General features: G+C 35.6%; 2 protein-coding genes across 2 annotated transcripts; both read left to right on the forward strand.

Annotated features, from left to right (window-relative positions):
• On the forward strand, positions 1-3,104 carry LOC130954527 (IAA-amino acid hydrolase ILR1-like 5). The gene is made up of 5 exons (XM_057881278.1): positions 1-506; positions 589-714; positions 1,032-1,346; positions 1,636-1,764; positions 2,479-3,104. The coding sequence occupies exons 1-5, from the start codon at positions 177-179 to the stop codon at positions 2,848-2,850; spliced, it is 1,272 nt and encodes a 423-aa protein (XP_057737261.1). The 5' UTR covers positions 1-176; the 3' UTR covers positions 2,851-3,104.
• Positions 3,105-6,149: 3,045 nt separating this feature from the next.
• Positions 6,150-8,641, forward strand: LOC130958087 (heavy metal-associated isoprenylated plant protein 9-like). Its single transcript, XM_057884980.1, has 5 exons — positions 6,150-6,340; positions 6,671-6,833; positions 6,949-7,121; positions 7,247-7,337; positions 8,020-8,641. The coding sequence occupies exons 1-5, from the start codon at positions 6,320-6,322 to the stop codon at positions 8,505-8,507; spliced, it is 936 nt and encodes a 311-aa protein (XP_057740963.1). The 5' UTR covers positions 6,150-6,319; the 3' UTR covers positions 8,508-8,641.
• Positions 8,642-24,352: the final 15,711 nt, after the last annotated feature.

Genomic DNA, 24,352 nt, shown 5'->3' on the forward strand with positions numbered 1-24,352 from the left:
TTGCCAATAAATAAATACAAAAATTATAAAATGGGAGAGGTTCATAAAATTTTAGACAGCACCATGGAACTGTGTGTGACGGTCATAGCTCCAGCAAATGCTTTGCCTAATTGATAATGATAGTATTGTTTTGGTCTCCGATTCAAAACTCATAAACACGAGTAAATCCTGGAACTATGGATCCTCTTGTAGCTGTTGTCGTGTTCCTTCTTCTCTCGCCCACTTCAGCTGTGTTCATCTCAGAGGATGAACTCTATGCCAAACAGATCCTAAGCGCTGCTCGCAACGACAAAGACTGGTTGGTTTTGGTGAGAAGGCAGATTCATCAATTCCCCGAACTCGCATTCCAAGAGCACAACACTAGTGCTCTTATTCGAAGGGAACTCGATATTCTTGGAATACACTACAACTTCCCCTTCGCCAAAACCGGTGTCGTTGCCCAAGTTGGCAATGGTTCTCGTCCTGTCATCGCTATTCGTGCTGACATGGATGCTCTTCCCTTGCAGGTAAGTATCTTCTTGATTTGACCTCTAACGTGTTTTGTATCTTTGACTTCGGTTCATGTTTGGAGATGGTTAATTAAATTAGGAGCTTGTTAATTGGGAGTATGCGAGTAAAATTGAAGGCAGAATGCATGCTTGTGGACACGATGCTCATACCACAATGCTTCTTGGTGCCGCAAAGTTGCTCAATCAGCGCAAGGATCAATTTCAGGTTCTTCTCAGACTCTCATTTTGCTGCAATTTTCGGTTACAATGCTATACTGAAAGTTAACAAGTTTCTTAGTGTTGGAACTTAACAGTTTCCAACATCCCATCACTATGCAATAGATGTGAGATTTTGAATTATAAGTATTTAGCATTACTCAATCTGGATATTAGGTATTTAGTTTTCCTTTGACGTGACGTTTTAAGACAAGTTAAGAAAGATGTCATTATACGTTTCTTCTGTTTGTGTATTTGAGGGTCTCAAACATGCATACTGCGCAAAATCTTTTATTTGAAACACTTTTCTACTTATTTGGTATAAAGGGAACTGTGAAGTTTGTTTTCCAACCTGCTGAGGAGGGAGCTAGAGGTGCAAAGCAAGTGATAGAAGATGGAGGTCTTCAAGATGCAGAAGCAATATTTGGTGTTCATATTGATGCTTTGACACCTACCGGAGCAATAGCATCTATTGCAGGGCCTTTTACAGCTGCCGGATGCAGCTTTGAGGCGAAAATTGTTGGAATAGGCGGTCATGCCGCATTTCCTCATCAAAGTGTGGATCCGTTGCTGGCTACATCATTTGCAATTTTAGCACTGCAACAGCTTGTCTCGAGGGAAAGCGATCCCCTTCAAAGTTTAGTATGTGCTAATCTCTATCTTGACTTTCAAAAGCAGATCTATCAATAACATTAAATTGTAACAAATTTGAATTGGATGCCATCACTTCAAATCTCAGTTAAGCAATGGATATACCTACAGGTCCAGTGAAAAGAAAAAATTGTTCCTCTAACAAGTCCTGGCTTATGCTATTTCAATTGTAAAGACTTTCAAGTTTCAGCCATATAGCGATTGTAGATGAACTACATAAGATGATAAGAAAAGCTTGTAAAAATGTAAACGAATTCTGACCATTATATGTTGGCCACAGGTAATATCAATAACATTTGTCAAAAGTGGGACTGCATTAAATGTGATCCCATCTCATGTAAAATTTGGAGGCACTCTGAGGGTTCAGACAACTGAAGGGTTGCACCATTTTAGACAGCGAATAAAAGAGGTATGCATCATAGCCAATTTGGAAACATTAACAAGTTTCTGCACAATTCTATCAACTGTATTTTCCATTATCTGTGTGTCATGAGATTGGTTTCCCTTAGATTCTTATTGAGTTGCATCTTTTTTCCAAGTGAGCAGAGGAAGAGGGTGTATCTTTATTTCATAGAAGAATCTACAGTTAGCATAAAGTCATCTGAATAGTCTTAATTGGTATTTCTTGCTACCTGTTGCAATGTTCAGTTATGGCATTCCATATGCTTTTACTTTCCCAATAAGTATATAATCAGGCATTCAATTGAAGCCAATTAACTATTGCCTAGTAACGTGGATTTGCAACAAATCTCCGATTCTATCTGCGACTTTTAGCCACATAGCAATTCACACATAACGTACCTCCTTATCTTCTGCTTGCTCATCTTCCCGCATCGGTTTAGATTTTAATGCAGTTTATTTGGCTGTGTTCGAACTTCTCTGTTTACGGTCAGATGATATTAAACATGACACCCATGTATTTGTAAAGTATACGCTAACCTCTCCCAAGATTTGGATTATGTGACACTTGGCATCCTCCTTCAGGTAATTATTATAGGCATGACAAATCAAAGGGTTGTGTATAATATCACTTAATCTCAATGGAGAATGGTGTAGGTTATCCTAAATGGTCTTGTTCTGAAAAAGTTGTTTCAACATTTGTTGTTGGGAAATACACTTGCAGGTTATTGAGGGACAGGCAGCTGTGCACAGATGCAGTGCGCATGTTGATTTCAAAGACGGAAGCTTCCCGCCATATCCTGCAGTGGTCAATGACAAAGGTTTGCATCAGCATGTCGAAAGAGTCGGCCAACTTCTGCTCGGTCCAGGAAATGTGCATGCAGCCAAGAGAGTGATGGCAGGCGAAGACTTTGCATTCTATCAAGAAGTGATTCCGGGAGTGATGTATAGCATTGGAATCAGAAATGAGAAAGTGGGAGCAACTTACTCCCCACATTCTCCTTATTTCTTCCTAGACGAGGAAGCTCTTCCAATAGGGGCCGCAATGCATGCTGCTGTTGCTGAGTTGTACTTGAAAAACTATAATGTTCGTTAACATTCATCTTATTGGTGCCACTTCATGCATATCTCATATAAGTTAGTTCAATTGTTATGCTACACAGATAGAGGGAGCGGTTTTGGAAACAATGGAGTTTTCTTTAATGTATATTGAACTGACCACATTGTCATGGTCCTTGTTCCTTTTTTTTGGATAGTTAGAAAGCCAGACTCTGAATGCGGCCCTCCTTATTCCTTTTTACTTTTGGTTCAAAGTCCAAAAAAATAAAGACCATTCTTGATTTAAATTTAGTCCGCATCATTGTATAGTGGTCTCTCCAAGGATCTTCAGCTATCAATGCTTTAAGGACATTGAAAATAATGGCCAAACCAGGAACGTTGCGTTTCGGCGTCAGGGACTATGCCAACGTCGCAAGAAAAGTGGCTCCAACAAGTAGAATTATATGGTAAAGATCCAAGTTTACAGATCTTTCTTTTCATGGGATGAAAAAAAGATTGAAAAAGGTAGGACTCACATTTTGAACATCAATAAAATAATAAAAAATAATTATAAAAGGAATTTATACTCTCTCTTTATACAACTTGATCTTTTTATGAGATGAAAAAGAGATTGAAAAAGTTAGGATCTATATTTTGAACATCAATAAAATAATAAAAAATAACTGTAAAAGGAATTTATAATTCTCTCTCTCTATATACAACTTCAATATATATAGTAGAGTGTCTCCTGGAACAATTGCCTTAGCACCCAACTGCTACACTCTCTGCCATTGCCATCGTTCTCTCCAAAAGGTCCAAACCTTGGCTGCCCAAAAACATCCTCCCCAAGATCCTGATTTTAGGTTTCCCCAATCCCCACCTACGTCAAAATCATAAATCTTAATGACTCTTCACACTGACGTACTGATTTTGCAGTAAAATATGCTGGAGCACCTAAAACATTTCCCAGAATTTATATCTGCAATTTAGTAGTTGGAATTTGGAAAGAGATATATGAGCAAATCAAGCAAGACATGGAATTAAAAGCAACATAATGTGCAAAATGATGAGTCATCTCCACGTGTTATCAAACATACTTTGCCGGCACACTTGGTTTGGCATTGTTCCCAAAATATGCAGTAATCAAGTGAAGCTTTTCAAACGGCCTGCACTGTTTAAATAGTATAGTTTGAAAAAGATGATCAAATTTACCTAACCAATTCATGCATCACTTTACATTACTCTAGCAGTCTAGCTACATGCAATACAATACGCTTCGGTACAAAAACGAATATGCGGTGTGCAGCACGATACATGTAAAATATTTGATGTGAAAAATATACATCTGACCTTTTTAGTACGCAAATGAATTAAAATAGACAAAAAATTCACATATAGTTGTTTTGATGTAAAATTAATAGATAATAATTGTTAAATGATGGATTTAGTCAAATTTATTAAATCATCTAATGATTCTTAGTTATCAATATCACATAAAAATAATTATTAGATGATGATTTAGTTAAATTTATCAAATCATCTAATAATTCTTAGAATCTTAGTTATCAACATCAAATGAAAATAAATGTATATGAGTTTTAGCCATTAACATATAGTACGCGTAAATTGGTACGTGTTACCTAATTGGTAAATTTATGTAATTATGATCCATTATTTGCAAATTGTATTAGGAAAACTATTTATTTTAATATTTTGAGTGTTAATTTCGTGAAAACTGCTCAAATATAACATAGTTGAATTAGTATTGATATAAAAGCACACAGAAAGAGACATTTTATAATCCAATCCATTCTAATGAAGGTGCAATGAAATGAAATGAAGGAAGATTCAGAGAACTAGGAAAGGGATATGTTTAGAAAAGAGAAAGGTCAGAAACAACCCATGTGATGGCTCAACAGTTTGTTCATTTGTTGTTGTATCAGTTGTAGTTGTAGACCCAAATTGTAAAGGCATTTCTCAGATCCCAGTTTCATCCATCCCAACGATTCCATATGTCATGAAAATAAGAAATGCGTTGCTTAAGCTCTAATTCCTGTGGGAAAAGAGAATACTTAAACAGTTAATCTCATTTTAAAAGTATCATAATATATCATCAGTCATAACATTTCACTCATTTCATTTGTTTATGATCAAATTTAATTTCAATTTGCAATGAAATCATAACTACTAAATATTGCCGCGGAGATTATATATATATTTTAGCATTTCATAGAAATTAAACCCATTTTTTCATGTATAAATCTAATGTTACCATTTATAGACAGCAACCGAATATCTTTGATTGGTCACATGTTACAAGAAGTTTAAGCTTTGAGTAGAATAAAAACTAAAATGTATTGGCAATTTCATGTGCACTCATTTTCATTTGATTAGAGGAATTCATCTTATTATTAAAATTCGAGTCATGAATAACTTAAATGCTTCTTAAATTTGAAAATCTGGTGGAATAAACAAGAGAAAGAACAAATTTGGCGGGAATATTTTTTTTTTCCCAGAGGGTTCTAACTCGTGAGCGGTGAGCCAACAGTTTTGAAAGGTTACCCTTATCCTGTTTGTTCTCACTTCTCAGAGAAAGATTCCCAGCAAATATTAGATTAATCAAAATTACATGCTTCAAAAGAAATAAGTTACAATTCTCTTATTGGATTCACGCTAGGTCCTCACTTCAAGGCTTGTTAGTTGTCACCCCCTGCTAACTGCAGCATAACCTGATCCAACTTCGAATTTAAAAGTGTTTTTATGACATGGAATGCACACGGTACATCTTTAATTTTTTTAGCCTAAGTGGCAGGTTATCATTTGCTTATCAGTTTAATAATTCTATACCTATTTTTGTGGATCTGAAAAAATGCCAATATCAAAGAGTAACTATACATGTATCTTATATTATACACTAAACCAACTTACACTTCTGTTCCATCAAATTAATGTGATACTATTTTAATACTAATCAAATTTTAAATTTGTTCGACATATGATATAAAATGAGACGTCACACACACACTTATCTATATTAGTTAAAATTTATATTAATTAAAATTATCATAAGATTCAGAGTAGGTACTCATGCTAAAGATCTATATCTAGATAGTAGTAAGGTAATACACAAAACAAAGCTTTTCCAGGTTGTCCTAAAGGGGTGCCACACATACACACATGCCATGCATGTCTGACAAAGTGACACTTCACAACTTTGTCATGAAAAATCTACCAGTCGGTGGGTAACAAAGAGTATTATCATTTCCAAAGCTTTATTGATTTACCATTACATTAACCTCCCTCTCTATTTCTATAAATACCACTCTTCTCTTTACATTACAAGTTGTTCTTTGTGCAGCTACACGTGCTTTGAATAACTTAGTTTAGCTTTATACCATCTAACATACTCCTACCCCTTCCTTGTAATATAAATCTTCTTCTTTGTAGCTGTTAGCCCTCTTCATCTCTTTTATTTTTAGGCCCCTCAGAACTGCAATTTCATTTCCCGTTTCCCATTGATAAAGCAAATGAGTGAGGAAGGAAAACAGGTTAGCCTTCTTTCTTGCCATTCTGGTTTCTTAGGCTATGTTTGAATCTTGAAAACATAAATCAAATACAAAAAGAATTGTGCTTTTTGTTTATATATACTTCTCTAGGTGGATAAAAAATCAAGCCAATTACGTTTATATATACTGCTTATTTGTCGTTTTAGCCATCAAATTAATCAATATGTATTTATTTCTAAATGCTTTTGTATTTCAACATTTATTTTATATGATAGTTGATTTAGTAGCTGATTTTTGGTATAAACGTAGCATGTATTTTTTTTTTTAATAGATTAACTGGTTTTTATTCTCTCTTTCTTTGGCCTTGGGTAGGAACAACCACCTAAGGGTGAGTCTAAGCCAAAGGAAAAGCCAGCAGAGGAGAAGAAAGAAGAGAAGCAAGAGGCGAAACCACCATCTCCATGTGTATTGTTTGTGGACTTGCATTGTATGGGATGTGTCAAGAAGATTGAGAGATACGTTATGAAAATGAAAGGTTAGTTATCTCATCTTTCTGTCACCCTTTCTCTTTGCATTTGATTCCAGATACATACATACCATGCATATGCTTGTCCACTCCTCATAGTTTTCATGTGTTTATCTTCTAATAGGTGTTGAGGGAGTGGTGATTGATATGGCTAAAAATGAAGTGACCATAAAGGGAATAGTGGAGCCTCAAGCAATTTGCAACATAATTACTAAGAAAGCAAAGAGAAGAGCCAATGTTATATCTCCATTGCCTCTAGCAGAAGGAGAGGCAGCACCAGAAGTTGTTACTTCTCAGGTAAATTGTTATTTGTTAGTCCGTCTATTCTCTTTATCTGTCATAAGAATTTGATACATTGCTTCGAGGATATACCAAACTTTTATGTCAATAAATTAATAATCTGTAACTGGTTGCCGTTTCAGGTTAGTGCTCCAGTTTCTGTGGAACTTAATGTGAACATGCACTGTGAGGCCTGTGCTGAGCAACTCAAGAAAAAGATACTCAAAATGAAAGGTATACCAATTATGTGTGTGCCTCTTCATTTCAATGTGTGGGATATCTTGTTTGTAGTACTTGTAAGTTGTAACTGAGAAAGGAGAAGGAAAAGAAATTAATACTTGTTTGTTAGAGATTAAAATTTGGTGGAGCCAACTGTAGTTCTGCTATTGGTGGGGCTACTTAAAGGTGAGGATATGAATCATCAATTTTTGATTGTCAATTCTTTCATACACTTCTTTTAGGCCAGAGTACCGAGTCAGCAATTATTTAGTACCCATGTTTCAATGTCTGGGCATCCCCAAAAAGATAAAGGATGAAATTTCCATCACTACCTATCCATCAAAAAGTGATATAACCTTGTTGCTTCACTAGAATTTCTATGCCACAGTAGTGACAAGACTTTATCTGCATCTAAGTCACTCAGATGGAACATAATAAACTACTCATGGGATCCATGATCCACCTAACAAATTTCAATTTTGAACCCTTCTTTTCATGAACAATGTTGTCTGTAATATGTGGCCTAACAAATTAATAATCATGCATTATATGTGATATGCAATAATCGGTGTTGCATATCTTATTCAGTACTCATTAAATAAGTTGGTGAAATCATTCTCTTGTCTTGTGTACGAATATTGATTATGGTTATAAACATGTACTCGTCATTATTGAATAACTGTGTTTGTCTAAGTAGGAGTTCAAGCGGCAGTGACAGAATTTAGTACTGGGAAGATTACAGTGACTGGGACAATGGACGCGAACAAGCTAGTGGATTATGTCTATAGATGCACCAAGAAGCAAGCCAAGATAGTTCCCCAGCCAGAACCTGAACCAGAGAAGAAGAAAGAAGAAAGTAAAGAAGCCGCGAAACCCGTAGAAGAAGAGGCTAAATTTGAAGAAGAGAAGCCAGCAGCAGAGGAAGCCAAGAAAGAAGAGAATGGTTGTGAAGACGAGAATAATAATAGTGATAATAAAGAAGCAGAAAAGGGTGGTGGTGGTGGTGGTAATGAAGTGCAAGAAGAAGAAGAAGAATCCAAGAAAGGAGATGAGATTATTGACGTTGATGAGGAAGAAGGTATGAAGAAGATGATGCACTATTATCAGCCATTTTATGTCATTGAACGGATTCCACCCCCTCAACTCTTCAGTGATGAGAACCCAAATGCATGCTGCATTTCATAAACAAGAGAGCAATATATACACACACATAGTATAATTGGTTCAAACTTCAAACTCATCTTTGTAAGTACTAAGTACCACTCATATGTACGAAGAATTTTAGTGTTTGAGTTGCTTGATGGAAGGTGTCAAATAGAATAATACATGTTCTCTTTTTTATGCTGTACACTATATTTATTATTACTAATTACATATAATAATATTGTACAAATGCTTCCTAATTCTTTTCAGCTTGATTGATCAATGTATTTCCTAATCACTTGTATAGATAATTGATTAATGATCATGACTATGCAAAAATGGGAAGGATGTCACAGATAAGCATACAAAATTCTATAAGTTGCGTGTCCCACTTCTGTTCATATAATTATATATATTCAATTAAGAGAGAACACAAAAAAAAACGTGAACCTACCATAACAGAGGAATGGGATAATAGAGTTTGAACATCCATCTTCGCTCTATTTGTTTAATGAATTTCTCAGTAAACGGAAAAAGAATAGTAACATATATTCCTTCACGAAAATGAACGTGGCTTCACATAGTAGATAGAGGACCGATCCACTGAATATAAGGTTTGAATAATCTCTAAATGTGACCCATATTCTAACGCGGTAGAGGTTTTGGCCATGGTGAAATTAAACCACGCCATGTGAATTGTCTCTAATTTGTCTCCGTCATCGAAATACATCATTTGGTTACACTTGTCATTAATTGGCTAATTGCCTTCCTTGCATTGGATTCTGGAAAATGGAAGACACTGTATGGTAAAAGCTACCTAAGTTGAGAAAAACAATCAAAATTAGAAATTATTCAGATCCCCACAGTCATGGAACTTGTTTTGGATGCGTCCAAAGCATGAAAAGAAAAGGAATTGAATAAAGATGTAATTAGAGAGCTATGAGACACGCACTTACTATAAAATATAACAAAAAATTGTTATTCACACCCAGAAATCGATCACTTTGTATTTCTATATAAATATATGTATTATTTCACTTATCAATATATTGTGTTTTAATATATATTTTATACGGATGGTTAATTTTTAGTATATATATAGCAGTTGAAAAAATCTAAAACTCAGACAAGAACTTATCTAATAAAAGTATCAAAATAATTTTTTTACAATTTGTACAATTAATTAGGTAACACCAAAAATGTTCTAAACAAATACAATGACAGAAATTAAATAATTAGACACCATAATTTTTATCGTAAAAAAAACTCTTAAAAATGGACAAAAAAATATGAAAATAATGGGTACACAATCAGTCTTCCTAGTATCATTATAGAATTTCAACAATCAACATAATACATCATCAACACTAATGGAATCAACATAAACCTTTCACAAAGTGAGTATCTCAAATAAAAAAAAAAAACAGAAGGCAATATAACTAACAAGTTATATCCTAATGTTCATCTCTAAATCAGGAATAACACATTAAAATTTTCTAAGATTGGAGCAAGTTTACCAATTCAATGAGTTCAAAATGTATTGTCCATTTTTTCCAATTTCTTTTTCTCCTCGCTGCTAAAGCTCTTTTCTCTCCTCTATGTATTCCTTTTTCTTTGATTGGATGCTCTCTCTCTCTTTCTCTCTCTCTCTCTTCAAGAATGAAACTTCACTGCAGGTAAATTCTTAGTCATCATATCTGAATCATTATCAGCATTGTGGATCTTTTCAAATACATATGACTTCATCTCAAGCGTTTGACATATCCAATGATACCTCACCTCTATGTACTTTGATCTAGAATGAAACGTCGAATTCTTGTTGAGATAGATAGTACTTTGACTGTCACAAAATAACACAAATTTTTCTTGATTGATACCCAACTCTTGTAGAAATTTCTTCATCCAAAAGATTTCCTTAGAAACATCAACAACAACAATGTATTCTACCTCTATAGTAGATAAAGCAACACATTTCTGAAATCGGAATTTCCATATCACAGCTCCGCCTGCAAAAGTCATCATATAACTAGAAGTTGATTTTCTTAAATCAAGATCCCTAGCCATATTTGCATCTGTGTAATCATCCAATACAGGTTGACCACTCCCGAAGCATAAACAAACTTTGGAAGTACCATTAAGGTATTTGAGAACCGACTTCACTACTTATCAGTGTTCTTTGTCAGGATTAGAGAGAAAGCTACTAACAACTCCAATAGCATGAGCAATATCTGACCTAGGGCAAACGATAGCATACATAATGCTGCCAACTGCAAATGCATATGGAATGTTCTTCATTTTTTCTTTTTCTTTCTCACTTGTAGGACATTATTTGAAATGACTAGCAAGTGGAGTACTAACAAGTTTGGAATTACTCATGCTAAACCTCTCTAAAACTTTCTCAATGTACTTCTGCTGTGATTCTCATTTTTCCTGTCACAAATAATACTCATGCTAAGAAATTTTTTTGCAGGATCCAAATCCTTCACAGCAAAGGATTTATTCAAGTCTATCTCTTAAGACTTTCAATCTTGTTGATGTCATGACCAACAATCAATATGTCATCAACATGAAACATGAGAATTATAAAGTCACCATCAGAGAATTTCTTGACATACATACAATGTTAAGAAGAAGTCTTACGATCTTCCATGAAGAAATCAAATTTCGTGTACCACAGCCTTAGCTCTTGCTTTATCTCCTATAAAACTATTCTTTAACTTGCATATAAGATGTTCCTTTCCTTTAACCTCAAAACCCTCTTATTACTCAATATAAATTTCTTTATCTATGTCACCATGAAAGAATGTCGCCTTCACATCAAAAAGTATATATATATATATAATTTTAAGTATTATATCTGGTTTGTATGTACGTATTATTGGTTTTTCAACCCAAAAAGTTTGTATTGAAAGATTTCACGTTTTAAGTTTTAAACAGGCTCCTATTTTAGTATTAAATATATTTAAAGTTGTCGTAATATTCAATCTATCAGAGTGACACAGTCGGAAGCAGTGGCATTCTGACAATAAAGGTGTTATATATGGTCTTGTATACTAATATTTGGGCCTTTTTCTATATAGGAAGGGAGCCTAAACCCAACATTCAAAACGTTGCATTTGATCTGATTTGATACTAAGACATTTATGTCCGCGATTTTTTTTCTTTTCATATTTTTTAACTTTGGTTTAATATTTGTTTCTGGGTTTCAAAAGAAAAGGGAACACTGAGAAACATGATGTATGTAATCAATGATTAGATCATATAATTGTCCTTTCACAATCGTCACCTACTACGAAGTTAATTAAGGTTATAAATCTTGTTTATTATAATTAACTGTTAGTTAAGTTCAAATTAATTCCTTGAATAATAATAATATAAAAAAAAATAAAAGAACAACCCACATGACATAGTTATAAAAATCGAATCGAATCGGCTGGTTCGATTGAAAAATTGATTAACCGAATTTTTAATCGGTTCGGTTCAATTTTTCGACTGTATAAAGATAAAAATCGGTGTAAATCGGTCAAAGTCAGTAAAAATCAGTATAACCGAACTGTTTGAGAAAAAATTCTAAAATTAATGTAGATGTGGTTTGGACATGGATCCTCTTTGTTACTGTATAATTCCCTTATTACTAAACTATGTTATTCTTTGATATTTTATATACTAATTATTAAATATATAGTAAAATTGCACAATAGCTTTTTAGATATTATTTTAATTTTATACTCACTCATATTTAAATTAATTATATTTTTTATTATTCATAATTATTAATAAAAATGTTATTAAACAGTATAAATAAAAGATATCAAATATTTTTATTAATTACAATATAATTACTTTTTTATAATATAATTATATGTTATTGATTAATATTATTTTTTAATAAATACATATAATATATAACATATAATAAATATAAAAATACTTTAATATAAAAATAAATTAAATATTTTTATTATGAAAAAATATTGGAATCAGCGGTTTGATGTTGACAACTATGCACATGCGACCCTAACTCCAAAAAATATTCGATTCCCAATGAAAAGAGGGAAACATAAAAATATATTGAGTATTCTCTTTTTGGTTAAACAACAGAGTTGCTGATACAGTTTTGCACCCATCCATGCATATACGCCACCGCCCACGCACCACCCATATTGACCCCATTCAAAGCACAATAACACTTATCTTCCAAAGCCTAAATTTAGTTTCATGAAATGCTAAACACTATTTTTAAGGAATACTTATTAAAAGAATTTGTTAAATCAGTATCTCATGCATTCAGAGCTACATATGACTGTGCATGATCCATCTCCCAAACAGAACCTAAATATTGATTGGAGACACATCCTTGTGAATGTGTTCGGATCGGGAGTCAAATACTGTCAGTATGTTTCAGGACATAAATTTGATGTATTATCCATAATAGAGTCTATGTAAATTGTCTGTCTCTCTAATATTTTTCAGTTCAACTAAAAAATTTACTATTTTAACTAATTTGAATTCGTCGAGTGAAATGATTAGTTTATTTATCCATTTAAGCAAGTGTGTAGATTTAAATTCTGCAGCAATTCATTGGTCAACGCTTAAAATAGAATCCAGATCTCTTTTTCAACTAATATTTATTAATTTTTTGAAATCATATTTTTATCATAAATATATACTGAGGAAAGGTGGATTATGGTCTGCAAAAGGTCCCGGTATGAGGAATTTGCAACTAATCAATGTGGTGTTGCTAGCAAGCCTGAGAAGATAACTAAGTAGTAACTATTATTAAATTCTGTCTTTGAATTCTATTCGATTTTGCATATACTGTTTTTTTTTTTTTTTTGATTCCTTGGTTAAATCTAATGTGTTGTGTGCTCCTGAAGTTGGAAAGTGCATTGTACCATGTCTTCATGGGCCTCTAGATTAAGTAGTACTACTATTCATTTTACTCCCATTTCTAATTATTACTATCATGATTATGAATCCTAGCACTTTAGTAATTCCCTTACCGCTAGTGGCACTTAACAGTTACTCATTATCAATGATCCAAAAGCAATGCTAACACACTTTAAGGCACTAATAAATAAGGTGAATGTTATAATGTCTAAGACATGGTGCCTAACTTACTAAAAAAGATAAAGAAATAATATTTAATAAATTTTAAATATTTTATTTTTATTTTATACATTTTATTTTTTACTTATAAAAGCAAGTTAAACAATTTAGACGCCACAATAAAAAGCACCATAAAATCCAGCAATAAATAATCACCATTTGAAAGTTTGCAACTCTTGGTTCTGCCAAACTCACATGGCATACTTCAAAACGCACTCGGATGAAAACCTCAACCCCCCCCCCCCCCCCCCTCTTGATCTTTAATTCTTCAAATCCACTCCATGGTATTCAACATATATAAACTATTTTGTCAATATAAAAAAAGAATTTTGTAGGTCATATTGTCATACACTGTCAATACTTATTTTATCATTCTTAACTTTTATTGTTGTCTTATTCTAACATTTAATACTCAACTTTTATATTTAGATAATACTTAAATTGTGTGCAAATAATACTACTGGCTAAGATTAGCTCACAAAATGATGACTTGTTTAACAATTTAAACCAACTATCATCATGATGATCATGATTACCATTCACAAATTCTACACGGAATTAATTGAGTAAACGGAGCTTGGGAAATCCCTTGTTTGGTATAGTTATTATTTTATATCATCCCTAAAAATTTGCTAATTATTTGTGTCTAATCTCCACCTATACTTTCCAGCAAAAATTCAAATCCCTTCTCCTTGCCTAACCTCCTGTCATTTATTCGTGTGTAGATGTATATATTTATACACACACATGGCATAAGTCTCTTAGCAGAAGTCGACACGCAATAACTACTTCACTTACGTATATAAACCCTAAAGAATATTCGACTCTGAGGGAAACAAAGGATGATAATGGTGGCGAGTATGACAGAGATTTTGGGAGAATATACGGCTGTGCTGACAAGGGTGACGGAGCGCCTCCTTCCACGGCAGCAGCGTAGCATGAGCTTTAGTGGCGGTCTTAGGATCCTTCGATTTGCTTCCACAACTACCTCTACTTCGGAATCATCTTCTTTTCTGCTTTACTTTTGTGGAGTTTTGCTAAATACCAATATAGCATATCAGTTGTTGAAGCATATTGCTTAAAATTTTCTGTTTTCGTTCTCTTCTCTTCTCTTATTATTTTTTGGGATAGTAGCTCTTTGTGTTAGCAAATCATTATTGCAGAATTTTATTTTGCGACGATAAGTAATAATTGATTGATATCATTCATTCATATAGGAGCAATTTTGTTTATTTTGATGAGAGGTATTGTCAATGTGTGACTAGCTCTTGTTAGAAGCTTAGCGTTTTGGAAATCTATTTTCAACAAATAGCTTGTAGATCACTACACAAAATATTGAGTATTTGCACAAGAAATACAACTACAAATACAATTCAGTTTCTCACCGTTTTCATTTTGGTGTCTACACAACAAATGGAAAAACAAAGCAAAACACCTATCTTAAATCAGACATAATAATTTGTTGGAAAGCTTCACAAGAATTAAACTAAATAACATGATTGAGATTACTTCTAACTCCATATCTAGTCATCCAATTTGTAGCTCTATTTGCTTTTTTTACATATTCAATAAAATTGCACGTACCAGAATTTTAATAATAGCTCCTGAATCTTATTAACTAAATCAATAACTTCAGATTTACACTCACAAGAAGAGTCATGCAAAAGATGAAGAATGTTCAGACAATCTGTTTCATACACTATTCTCTCAATCCGCAATCCCAAACTAAAACAAGGCCCTTCCAAACTGCAAAAAGCTCACATCGGATAATGGACCAGGGAGGAGAACTATCAAAACAACTCGCAATCCAACTCACATTAGAATTTCTAATAAGACAACCAAATCTAGCTAAGTTCAAATTAGTAAACAAACTAGCATGACAATTAACTTTAAAATTATTACCTACAGAAGGTTTTCAGGACAAGCAGTTCTTAAAGATACTAAAAGAAGTACACCTATTCATATATAACCTTAGATCCATGACCGTGCTTTTGATGAGAGCAACCACCTTGTGATCTGTCTAATAATTTTCAACATTGAAAATATCATTGCACCTATGCCTCTACAACAACCACACTCCAAACCCAAAAAGAGCCTCCTTACCAGACATAACATTCTGAAACCAGGCTTCCATAAAGAAGAAGCCTTCAACCAAATCAATAACTCGAGGATCTAGCAATCGCCAAATAACTCTGGAATATACACAATCTCTAAGACAATGTTCTACTGTCTCTGAAGCCGCATTACATCTCTGGCACATAATTGAACTAGTTAGATGCCGCTTGAAGCGGAAAACCTTCGTCGGGAGAGCATTATGAACCCTAAACCACACAGTCGATTTGATCTTTTCTGGAATATTTAAGTGCCAAAGCCAGTTTCAATTGCTATTTTCATTCCAATTCAATTTATTTTTTAACAACCAACGATAACCCTCTCTTGCACTATATCCTTTTGTCCCTGCAGGAACCAACTCTATCCCGGTTCCATGTTAGCCAAAGTTGGATAATGCAGGTAGTGAACAAAATGCTTGACCTCAAAAAGAATTGTCGATACAAGTCTCTCTACCTCCCAAGATCCATTATGCCACAAATCCGCCACACACAGATTGCTGCATGATGAGCGGATAATTTATACGCTTTTTGGCATTGTTTTTAGGTAGTTTTTAGTAAGTTCAAGCTACTTTTAGGGATATTTTCATTAGTTTTTATGTTAAATTCATATTTATGGACTTTACTATGAGTTTGTGTGTTTTTTTGTGATTTCAGGTAATTTCTGGCTGAAATTGAGGGACTTGAGCAAAACTCTGAAAAAGGCTGACAAAAGGATTGCTGATGCTGTTGGAATCTGACCTCCCTGCACTCAAAATGAAGTTTTTGGAGCTACAGAACTCCAAATGGCGCGCTCTCAATGGAGTTGAAATGTAGACATCCAGAGCTTTCCAGCAATATATAATAGTCCATACTTTATTCGGGAATTAACGATGTAAAGTGGCGCTCAACGCCAAGTACATGCTGTTGTCTGGAGTCAAACGCCAGAAACACGTCACGACCCGGAGTTGAATGCCAGAAACACGCTATAACTCGGTGTTCAACTCCAAAGGAAGCCTCAGCTCGTGGATAGATCAAGCTCAGCCCAAACACACACCAAGTGGGCTCCGGAAGTAAATTTATGCATCAATTACTTACCTTTGTAAATCCTAGTAGCTAGTTTAGTATAAATAAGACTTTTTACTAGTGTATTAGTTGTCTTTTGACCACGTTTCATCTTTGGTCTCAGTTTTGTTTTATTCTTCATCTTAGGAGGCCATTGATCATGTTTTGGGGGCTGGCCATTCGGCCATGCCTGAACCTTTCACTTATGTATTTTCAACGGTGGAGTTTCTACACACCATAGATTAAGGGTGTGGAGCTCTGCTGTACCTCAAGTTTCAATACAATTACTATTATTTTCTATTCAATTCTCTTTTATTCTTATTCCAAGATATACGTTGCACTTCAACTTGATGAATGTGATGATCCGTGACACTCATTATCATTCTCACCTATGAACGCGCGTGACTGACAACCACTTCCGTTCTACCTTAGGCCGGGCGCATATCTCTTAGATTCCCCAACAAAATCTTCGTGGTATAAGCTAGATAGATGGCGGCATTCATGGGAATCCGAAAAGTCTAACCTTGTCTATGGTATTCCGAGTAGGATTCTGGGAATCCGGAAAGTCTAACCTTGTCTGTGGTATTCCGAGTAGGATTCTGGGATTGAATGACTTTGACGAGCTTCAAACTCCTGAAGGCTGGGCGTTAGTGACAAACGCAAAAGAATCAAGGGATTCTATTCCAACCTGATTGAGAACCGACAGATGATTAGCCGTGTTGTGATAGAGCATAGGACCATTTTCACTGAGAGGATGGGATGTAGCCATTGACAACGGTGATGCCCTACATACAGCTTGCCATGGAAAGGAGTAAGAAGGATTGGATGAATGTAATAAGAAAGTAGAGATTCGAGAGGAGCACAACATCTCCATATGCCTATCTGAAATTCCCACCATGGAATTATATGAGTAACTATTTACTATTTTATTTTCTGTTTATTATTTATTTTCGAACTTATCATAAACCATTTAATCTGCCTAACTGAGATTTACAAGGTGACCATAGCTTGCTTCATACCAACAATCTCTGTGGAATCGACCCTTACTCACGTAAGGTATTACTTGGATGACCCAGTACACTTGCTGGTTAGTTAAACGGAGTTGTGAGATTCTCTAACAGTGCCTGTAACTCTTTTGGTCCAACAACAACACTAAGCTGTTGGTGCCATTACCAGGGATTATTAAGATCCCAATTCATCATACCATGATCTCTTTGGGGTATTTAGTTATAGCTGCCAACATCATGGGAAAAATAATAGATCACAATTTCTTCCACCACTGCACATCCCCAACATTTCATCTGAACCTATCCTTGAGAGCATCAAATACTTTGAGAACGTTCTTTTAAATGGTTGAAGCATTCTGACTATTGTTGTTGCCAAGAAAAATTGAATCCCAAAAATATTTATGCATCGTAACCTAAACCCACAACTTATCTCTATTATTGAAGCAATCCTAAACTAATTTGCCAAGAGGTGCCATGTTAGCTGAGTAGCTATCCCTAACACCCAAATCACCTACCCTTTTAGGAGTTATAGCAACATCCTACTTAACCAACAACAATCATCTCCCATTAGTTTGACCTCTCCATAAAAATTGTCTCATCAAATAATCTATCTTTTCATAAGCATACTTCAGAAGAAGAGCAATCTGAATGTTGTAAACCGGAATAGAAGTCATTACCGATTTAACCAAACAAAGTCTTCCTGACTTATTCAGCAAACACTCCTTCTAACTAGTAAGCTTCTTCTGAATCTTTTCAATAACATCCTGAGTCATCCTCTTGGAAGACCTTATATTCACCCCAAAATATCTTCCTAAGTCCTGACAAAAACGAATAGTAAAAATTCACAAGAGAATCTCTTTCTTTCTCTCAAAAATATTCTTTGAGCACTAAACCTTAGATTTATTAAGATTCACCTTCAATCCTGATGCTTTCGAAAATAACTCCATAGTCTGCATACTATCACCTACCTAAACTTCGTAGCTTTACAAAAAAGTCAGAGATCATCAACAAATATCAAATGAGAGATTTTAGGGTCATGCCTAGAGACCGTCACAAGTATCCACCACTGGTGCACGAAATTGTGATCTCTATCAATGGCATTTAACTTGGTATGCGCATCTACTAACTCAGCACTTTCTTCACAACTTCGCACAACTAACCAGCAAGTGCACTGGGTCATCCAAGTAATAAACCTTACGTGAGTAAGGGTCGATCCCACGGAGATTGTTGGTATGAAGCAAGCTATGGTCATCTTGTAGATCTCAGTTAGGCGGATAATAAATGGTTATGGGGTTTTCGAATAATAATAATAAATAAACAGAAAATAAAGATAGAAATACTTATGTAAATCATTGGTAAGAATTTCAGATAGGCGTATGGAGATGCTGTGTTCCTTTTGGATCTCTGCAACATACTGCTTTCATACTTTCAATCCATCTTACTCCTTTCCATGGAAAGCTGTGTGTAAGGCATCACCATTGTCAATGGCTACATCTCATCCTCTCAGTGAAAAAGGTCCAAATGCTCTGTCACAGTACGGCTAATCATCTGTCGGTTCTCGATCATGTCGGAATAGAATCCATTGATTCTTTTGCGTTTGTCATCACGTCCAACAATCGCGAGTTTGAAGCTCGTCACAGTCATTCAATCCTGGAATCCTACTCGGAATACCACAGACAAGGTTTAGACTTTCCAAATTTTCATGAATGCCGCCATCAATTCTAGCTTATACCACGAAGATTCTGATTAAGGAATCCAAAAGATATGCGCCCGGTCTAAGGTAGAACGGAAGTGGTTGTCAGTCACGCGTTCATAGGTGAGAATGATGATGAGTGTCACGGATCATCACATTCATCATTTTAAATTTTAACGAATATCTTAGAATAGGAATAAACTGAATTGAATAGAAAATAGTAGTGATTGCATTAAAACTCAAGGTACAGCAGAGCTACACACCCTTAATCTATGGTGTGTAGAAACTCCACCGTTGAAAATACATAAGTGATGAAGGTCCAGGCATGGCCGAATGGCCAGCCCCCAAAACGTGATCACAGGATCAAAAATACAATCCAGGATGTCTAATACAATAATAAAATGTCTTATTTATACTAGACTAGCTTCTAGGGTTTACAGAAATAGGTAATTAATGCAGAAATCCACTTCGGGGGCCCACTTGGTGTGTGCTTGGGCTGAGCTTGAGCTTTACAAGTGCAGGGGCTTCTTTTAGAGTTGAACGCCAAGTTGTAACGTGTTTTTGGCGTTCAACTCTGGTTCGTGACGTGTTTCTGGCGTTTGACTCCAGAATGCAGTATGGTACTGGCGTTGAGCGCCTGTTTACACCGTCTAATCTCGAATAAAGTATGGACTATTATATATTGCTGGAAAGCTCTGGATGTCTACTTTCTAACGCCGTTGAGAGCGCGCCATTTGGAGTTCTGTAGCTCCAAAAACTCTATTTCGAGTGCAGGGAGGTCAGAATCCAACAACATCAGTAGTCTTTTGTCAGCCTTCTTATCAGAGTTTTGCTCAGGTCCCTCAATTTCAGCCAGAAAATACCTAAAATCATAGAAAAATACAAAAACTCATAGCAAAGTCCAGAAATGTGAATTTAGCATAAAAACTAATGAAAACATCTCTTAAAGTAGCTAGATCCTACTAAAAATTACCTAAAAACAATGCCAAAAAGCGTATAAATTATCCGCTCATCACAACACCAAACTTAAATTGTTGCTTGTCCCCAAGCAACTGAAAATCAAATAGGATAAAAAGAAGAGAATATACTATAAACCCCAAAATATCAATGAATATTAGTTCTAATTAGATGAGCGGGACTTGTAGCTTTTTGCTTCTGAACAGTTTTGGCATCTCACTTTATCCTTTGAAGTTTAGAATGATTGGCATCTATAGGAACTCAGAGTTTCAGATAGTGTTATTGATTTTCTTAGTTAGGTATATTGATTCTTGAACACAGCTACTTTTATGAGTCTTGGCCGTGGCCCTAAGCACATTGTTTTCCAGTATTACCACCGGATACATAAATGCCACAGACACATGACTGGGTGAACCTTTTCAGATTGTGACTCAGCTTTGCTAAAGTCCCCAGTTAGAGGTGTTCAGAGCTCTTAAGCACACTCTTTTTGCTTTGGATTATGACTTTAACCACTCAGTCTCAAACTTTTCACTTAGACCTGCATGCCACAAGCACATGGTTAGGGACGGCTTGATATAGCTGCTTAGGCCTGGATGTTATTTCCTTGGACCCTCCTATCCATTGATGCTCAAAGCCTTGGATCCTTTTTACCCTTGTCTTTTGGTTTTAAGGGCTATTGGCTTTTTCTGCTTGCTTTTTCTTTTTTCTTTCTGTATTTTTTTCGCCACTTTTGCTATTCACTGCTTTTTCTTGCTTCAAGAATAAAATTTATGATTTTTCAGATTATCAGTAACATTTCTCTTTGTTCATCATTCTTTCAATAGCCAACAATTTTAACATTCATAAACAACAAGATAAAAAATATGCACTGTTCAAGCATTCATTCAGAAAACAAAAAGTATTATCACCACATCAATATAATTAAACTAAATTCAAGGATAAATTCGAAACTCATGTACTTCTTGTTCTTTTTGTATTAAAAACATTTTTTATTTAAGAGAGGTGAAGGATTAATGGAATTATTCATAGCCTTAGGACATAGTTACTAAATACTAATGATCATGTAATAAAGACACAAACATAGACAAACATGAAGCATAAAAATCGAAAAACAGAGAAATAAGAACAAGGAATGAGTCCACCTTAGTGAGGGTGGCGCCTTTTTGAAGGACCAATGGTGCTTTTTGAGCTCCTTTATGTCTCTTCTTTGCTTCTGTTGCTTGATCCCTAGTGATTTTGGTGCTCCTATCTTTAGTTGCTCCCAATAGTTGTGTGGAGGAAAATATATCCCTTGAGGCATCTCAGGGATTTCTTGATGAGGGACTCTCTTGATGTGCAGTCAAATGCTCTATTACTGAGCTATGGACCCTTGAGATGAATCTCTTCATCTTCCATGACTCAGAGGTGGAAGCAATTGCCTTCCCTTTCCTCTTTCTTGAGGTTTCTCTGGCCTTAGGTGCCATCAATGGTTATGGAAAAACAAAAAAGCTATGCTTTTACCACACCAAACTTAGAATGTTGCTCGCCCTCGAGCAAAAGAAGAAAGAATAAGAGGAGAAGAAGAGTGTATGGAGGAAAGGGAGAGAGGTCTGTATTCGGCCATGTAGGGTGGGTTTGGGTGGGAAAGAGATGATGAGTGGTGAAGAGGTAATGGGAAAGAGAGTTATTGGATTTTGTGAAGAAGAGAGAAGGTGAGTTGAGGTGGATAGGGATCCTGTGAGGTCCACAGATCCTGAGATGATCATGTGGGATCCACAGATCCTGAGGTGTCAAGGATTTACATCCCTGCACCAATGAGGCGTGTAAAATGCCCTCTGCATGTAATCCTGGCATTTAACGCCAGATTGATATTTGTTTCTGGCGTTAAACGCCAGCTTTATGCTTGTTCTGGGTGTTTAACGCCCATCTGCAGCATGTTTTTAGCGTTGAACGCTAGTTCCATGCTTGTTTCTGGCGTTCAGTGCCAGTTCTCCTCAGGGAGTATTTCTGGCGTTTAAACGCCATGATGCTGCTTGTTTCTGGCGTTCAACACCAGATCCATGCTCTGTTCTGGTGTTGAATGCCAGCCAGATGCTCCTTACTGGCATTTAAACGCCAGTAAGTCCTTCGTCCAGGGTGTGCTTTTTCTTCTGCTGTTTTTGATTCTATTTTTAATTTTAGTATTTATTTTGTGACTCCACATGATCATGAACCTAATAAAACATAAAGGAAAAATAAAATATAAATAATATTAGATAAATAAAAATTGGGTTGCCTCCCTATAAGCGCTCATTTAATGTCACTAGCTTGACAGTGGGCTCTAATGGAGTCTCACAGGTGATCAGGTCAATGTTGTAGACTCCCAACACCAAACTTAGAGTTTGACTGTGGCCTTCCAACACAAAAATTAGAGTTTGATTGTGGGGGCTCTGTTTGACTCTGTACTGAGAGAAGCTTTTCATGCTTTCTCTCCATGGTTACAAAAGAACACCCTTGGGTCTTAAACACAAGGTAGTTCCCATTCAATTGAAGGACTAATTCTCCTCTGTCAACATCTATCACAGCTCCTGCTGTGGCTAGGAAAGGTCTTCCAAGGATGATGCATTCATCCTCTTCCTTCCTAGCGTCTAAAATTATGAAATCAGCAGAGATGTAAAGGCCTTCAACCATCACTAACACGTCCTCTACCAATCCATAAGCTTGTCTTACTGACTTGTCTGTCATTTACAATGAGAATATGGCAGGTTGTACCTCAATGATCCCCAGCTTCTCCATTATAGAGAGTGGTATAAGATTTATGCCTGATCCTAGGTCACACAGAGCCTTCTCAAAGGTCATGGTGCCTATGGTACAGGGTATTAATAATTTGCCAGGATCTTGTCTCTTTTGAGGTAAAGTTTGCTGAATCCATGTATCTAGTTCATTAATGAGCAAGGGAGGTTCACCTTCCCAAGTCTCATTACCAAACAATTTGGCATTCAGCTTCATGATGGCTCCTAGATATTGAGCAACCTGCTCTCCAGTTACATCTTCATCTTCTTCAGAGGAAGAATAGTCTTCAGAGCTCATGAATGGGAGAAGGAGATTTAATGGGATCTCTATGGTCTCTATATGAGCCTCAAATTCCTTCAGGTCCTCAATAAGGAACTCCTTCTTGTCTGGGAGACGTCTCATGAGGTCTTCCTCATTGAGATTCACGTCCTCCCCTTCCTCTCTGGGTTCGGCCATTTTGATTATATCAATGGCCTTGCACTCTCTTTTTGGATTCTCTTCAGTGTTGCTTGGGAGAGTACTAGGAGGAGTTTCAGTGACTTTCTTACTCAGCTGGCCCACTTGTGCCTCCAAATTTCTAATGAAGGACCTTGTTTCACTCATGAAACTTAAAGTGGCTTTAGACAGATCAGAGACTAAGGTTGCTAAATTAGAAGTGCTCTGCTCAGAATTCTATGTCTGTTGCTGAGAAGATGATGGATAAGGCTTGCTATTGCAGAGCCTATTTCTTCCACCATTATTAAAGCTTTGTTAAGGCTTTTGTTGATCCTTCCATGAGAAATTTGGATGATTTCTCCATGATGAATTATAAGTGTTTCCATAAGGTTCACCCATATAATTTACCTCTGCTATTGCAGGGTTCTCAGGATCATAAGCTTTTTCTTCAGAAGATGCATCTTTAGTACTGTTGGATGCATTTTTCCATCCATTCAGACTTTGAGAAATCATGTTGACTTGCTGAGTCAACATTTTGTTCTGAGCCAATATGGCATTCAAAATATCAATTTCAAGAACTCCCTTCCTTTGAGGCATCCCATTATTCACGGAATTCCTTTCAGAAGTGTACATGAATTGGTTATTTGCAACCATGTCAATAAGTTCTTGAGCTTCTGTAGGCATTTTCTTTAGGTGAATGGATCCACCTATAGAATGGTCCAGTGACATCTTAGAGAACTCAGATAGACCATAATAGAAGATATCCAGAATGGTCCACTCTGA

The sequence above is a fragment of the Arachis stenosperma genome, chromosome 10 (genome assembly GCF_014773155.1).
Source record: "Arachis stenosperma cultivar V10309 chromosome 10, arast.V10309.gnm1.PFL2, whole genome shotgun sequence".
Taxonomy (NCBI): Eukaryota; Viridiplantae; Streptophyta; class Magnoliopsida; order Fabales; family Fabaceae; genus Arachis; species Arachis stenosperma.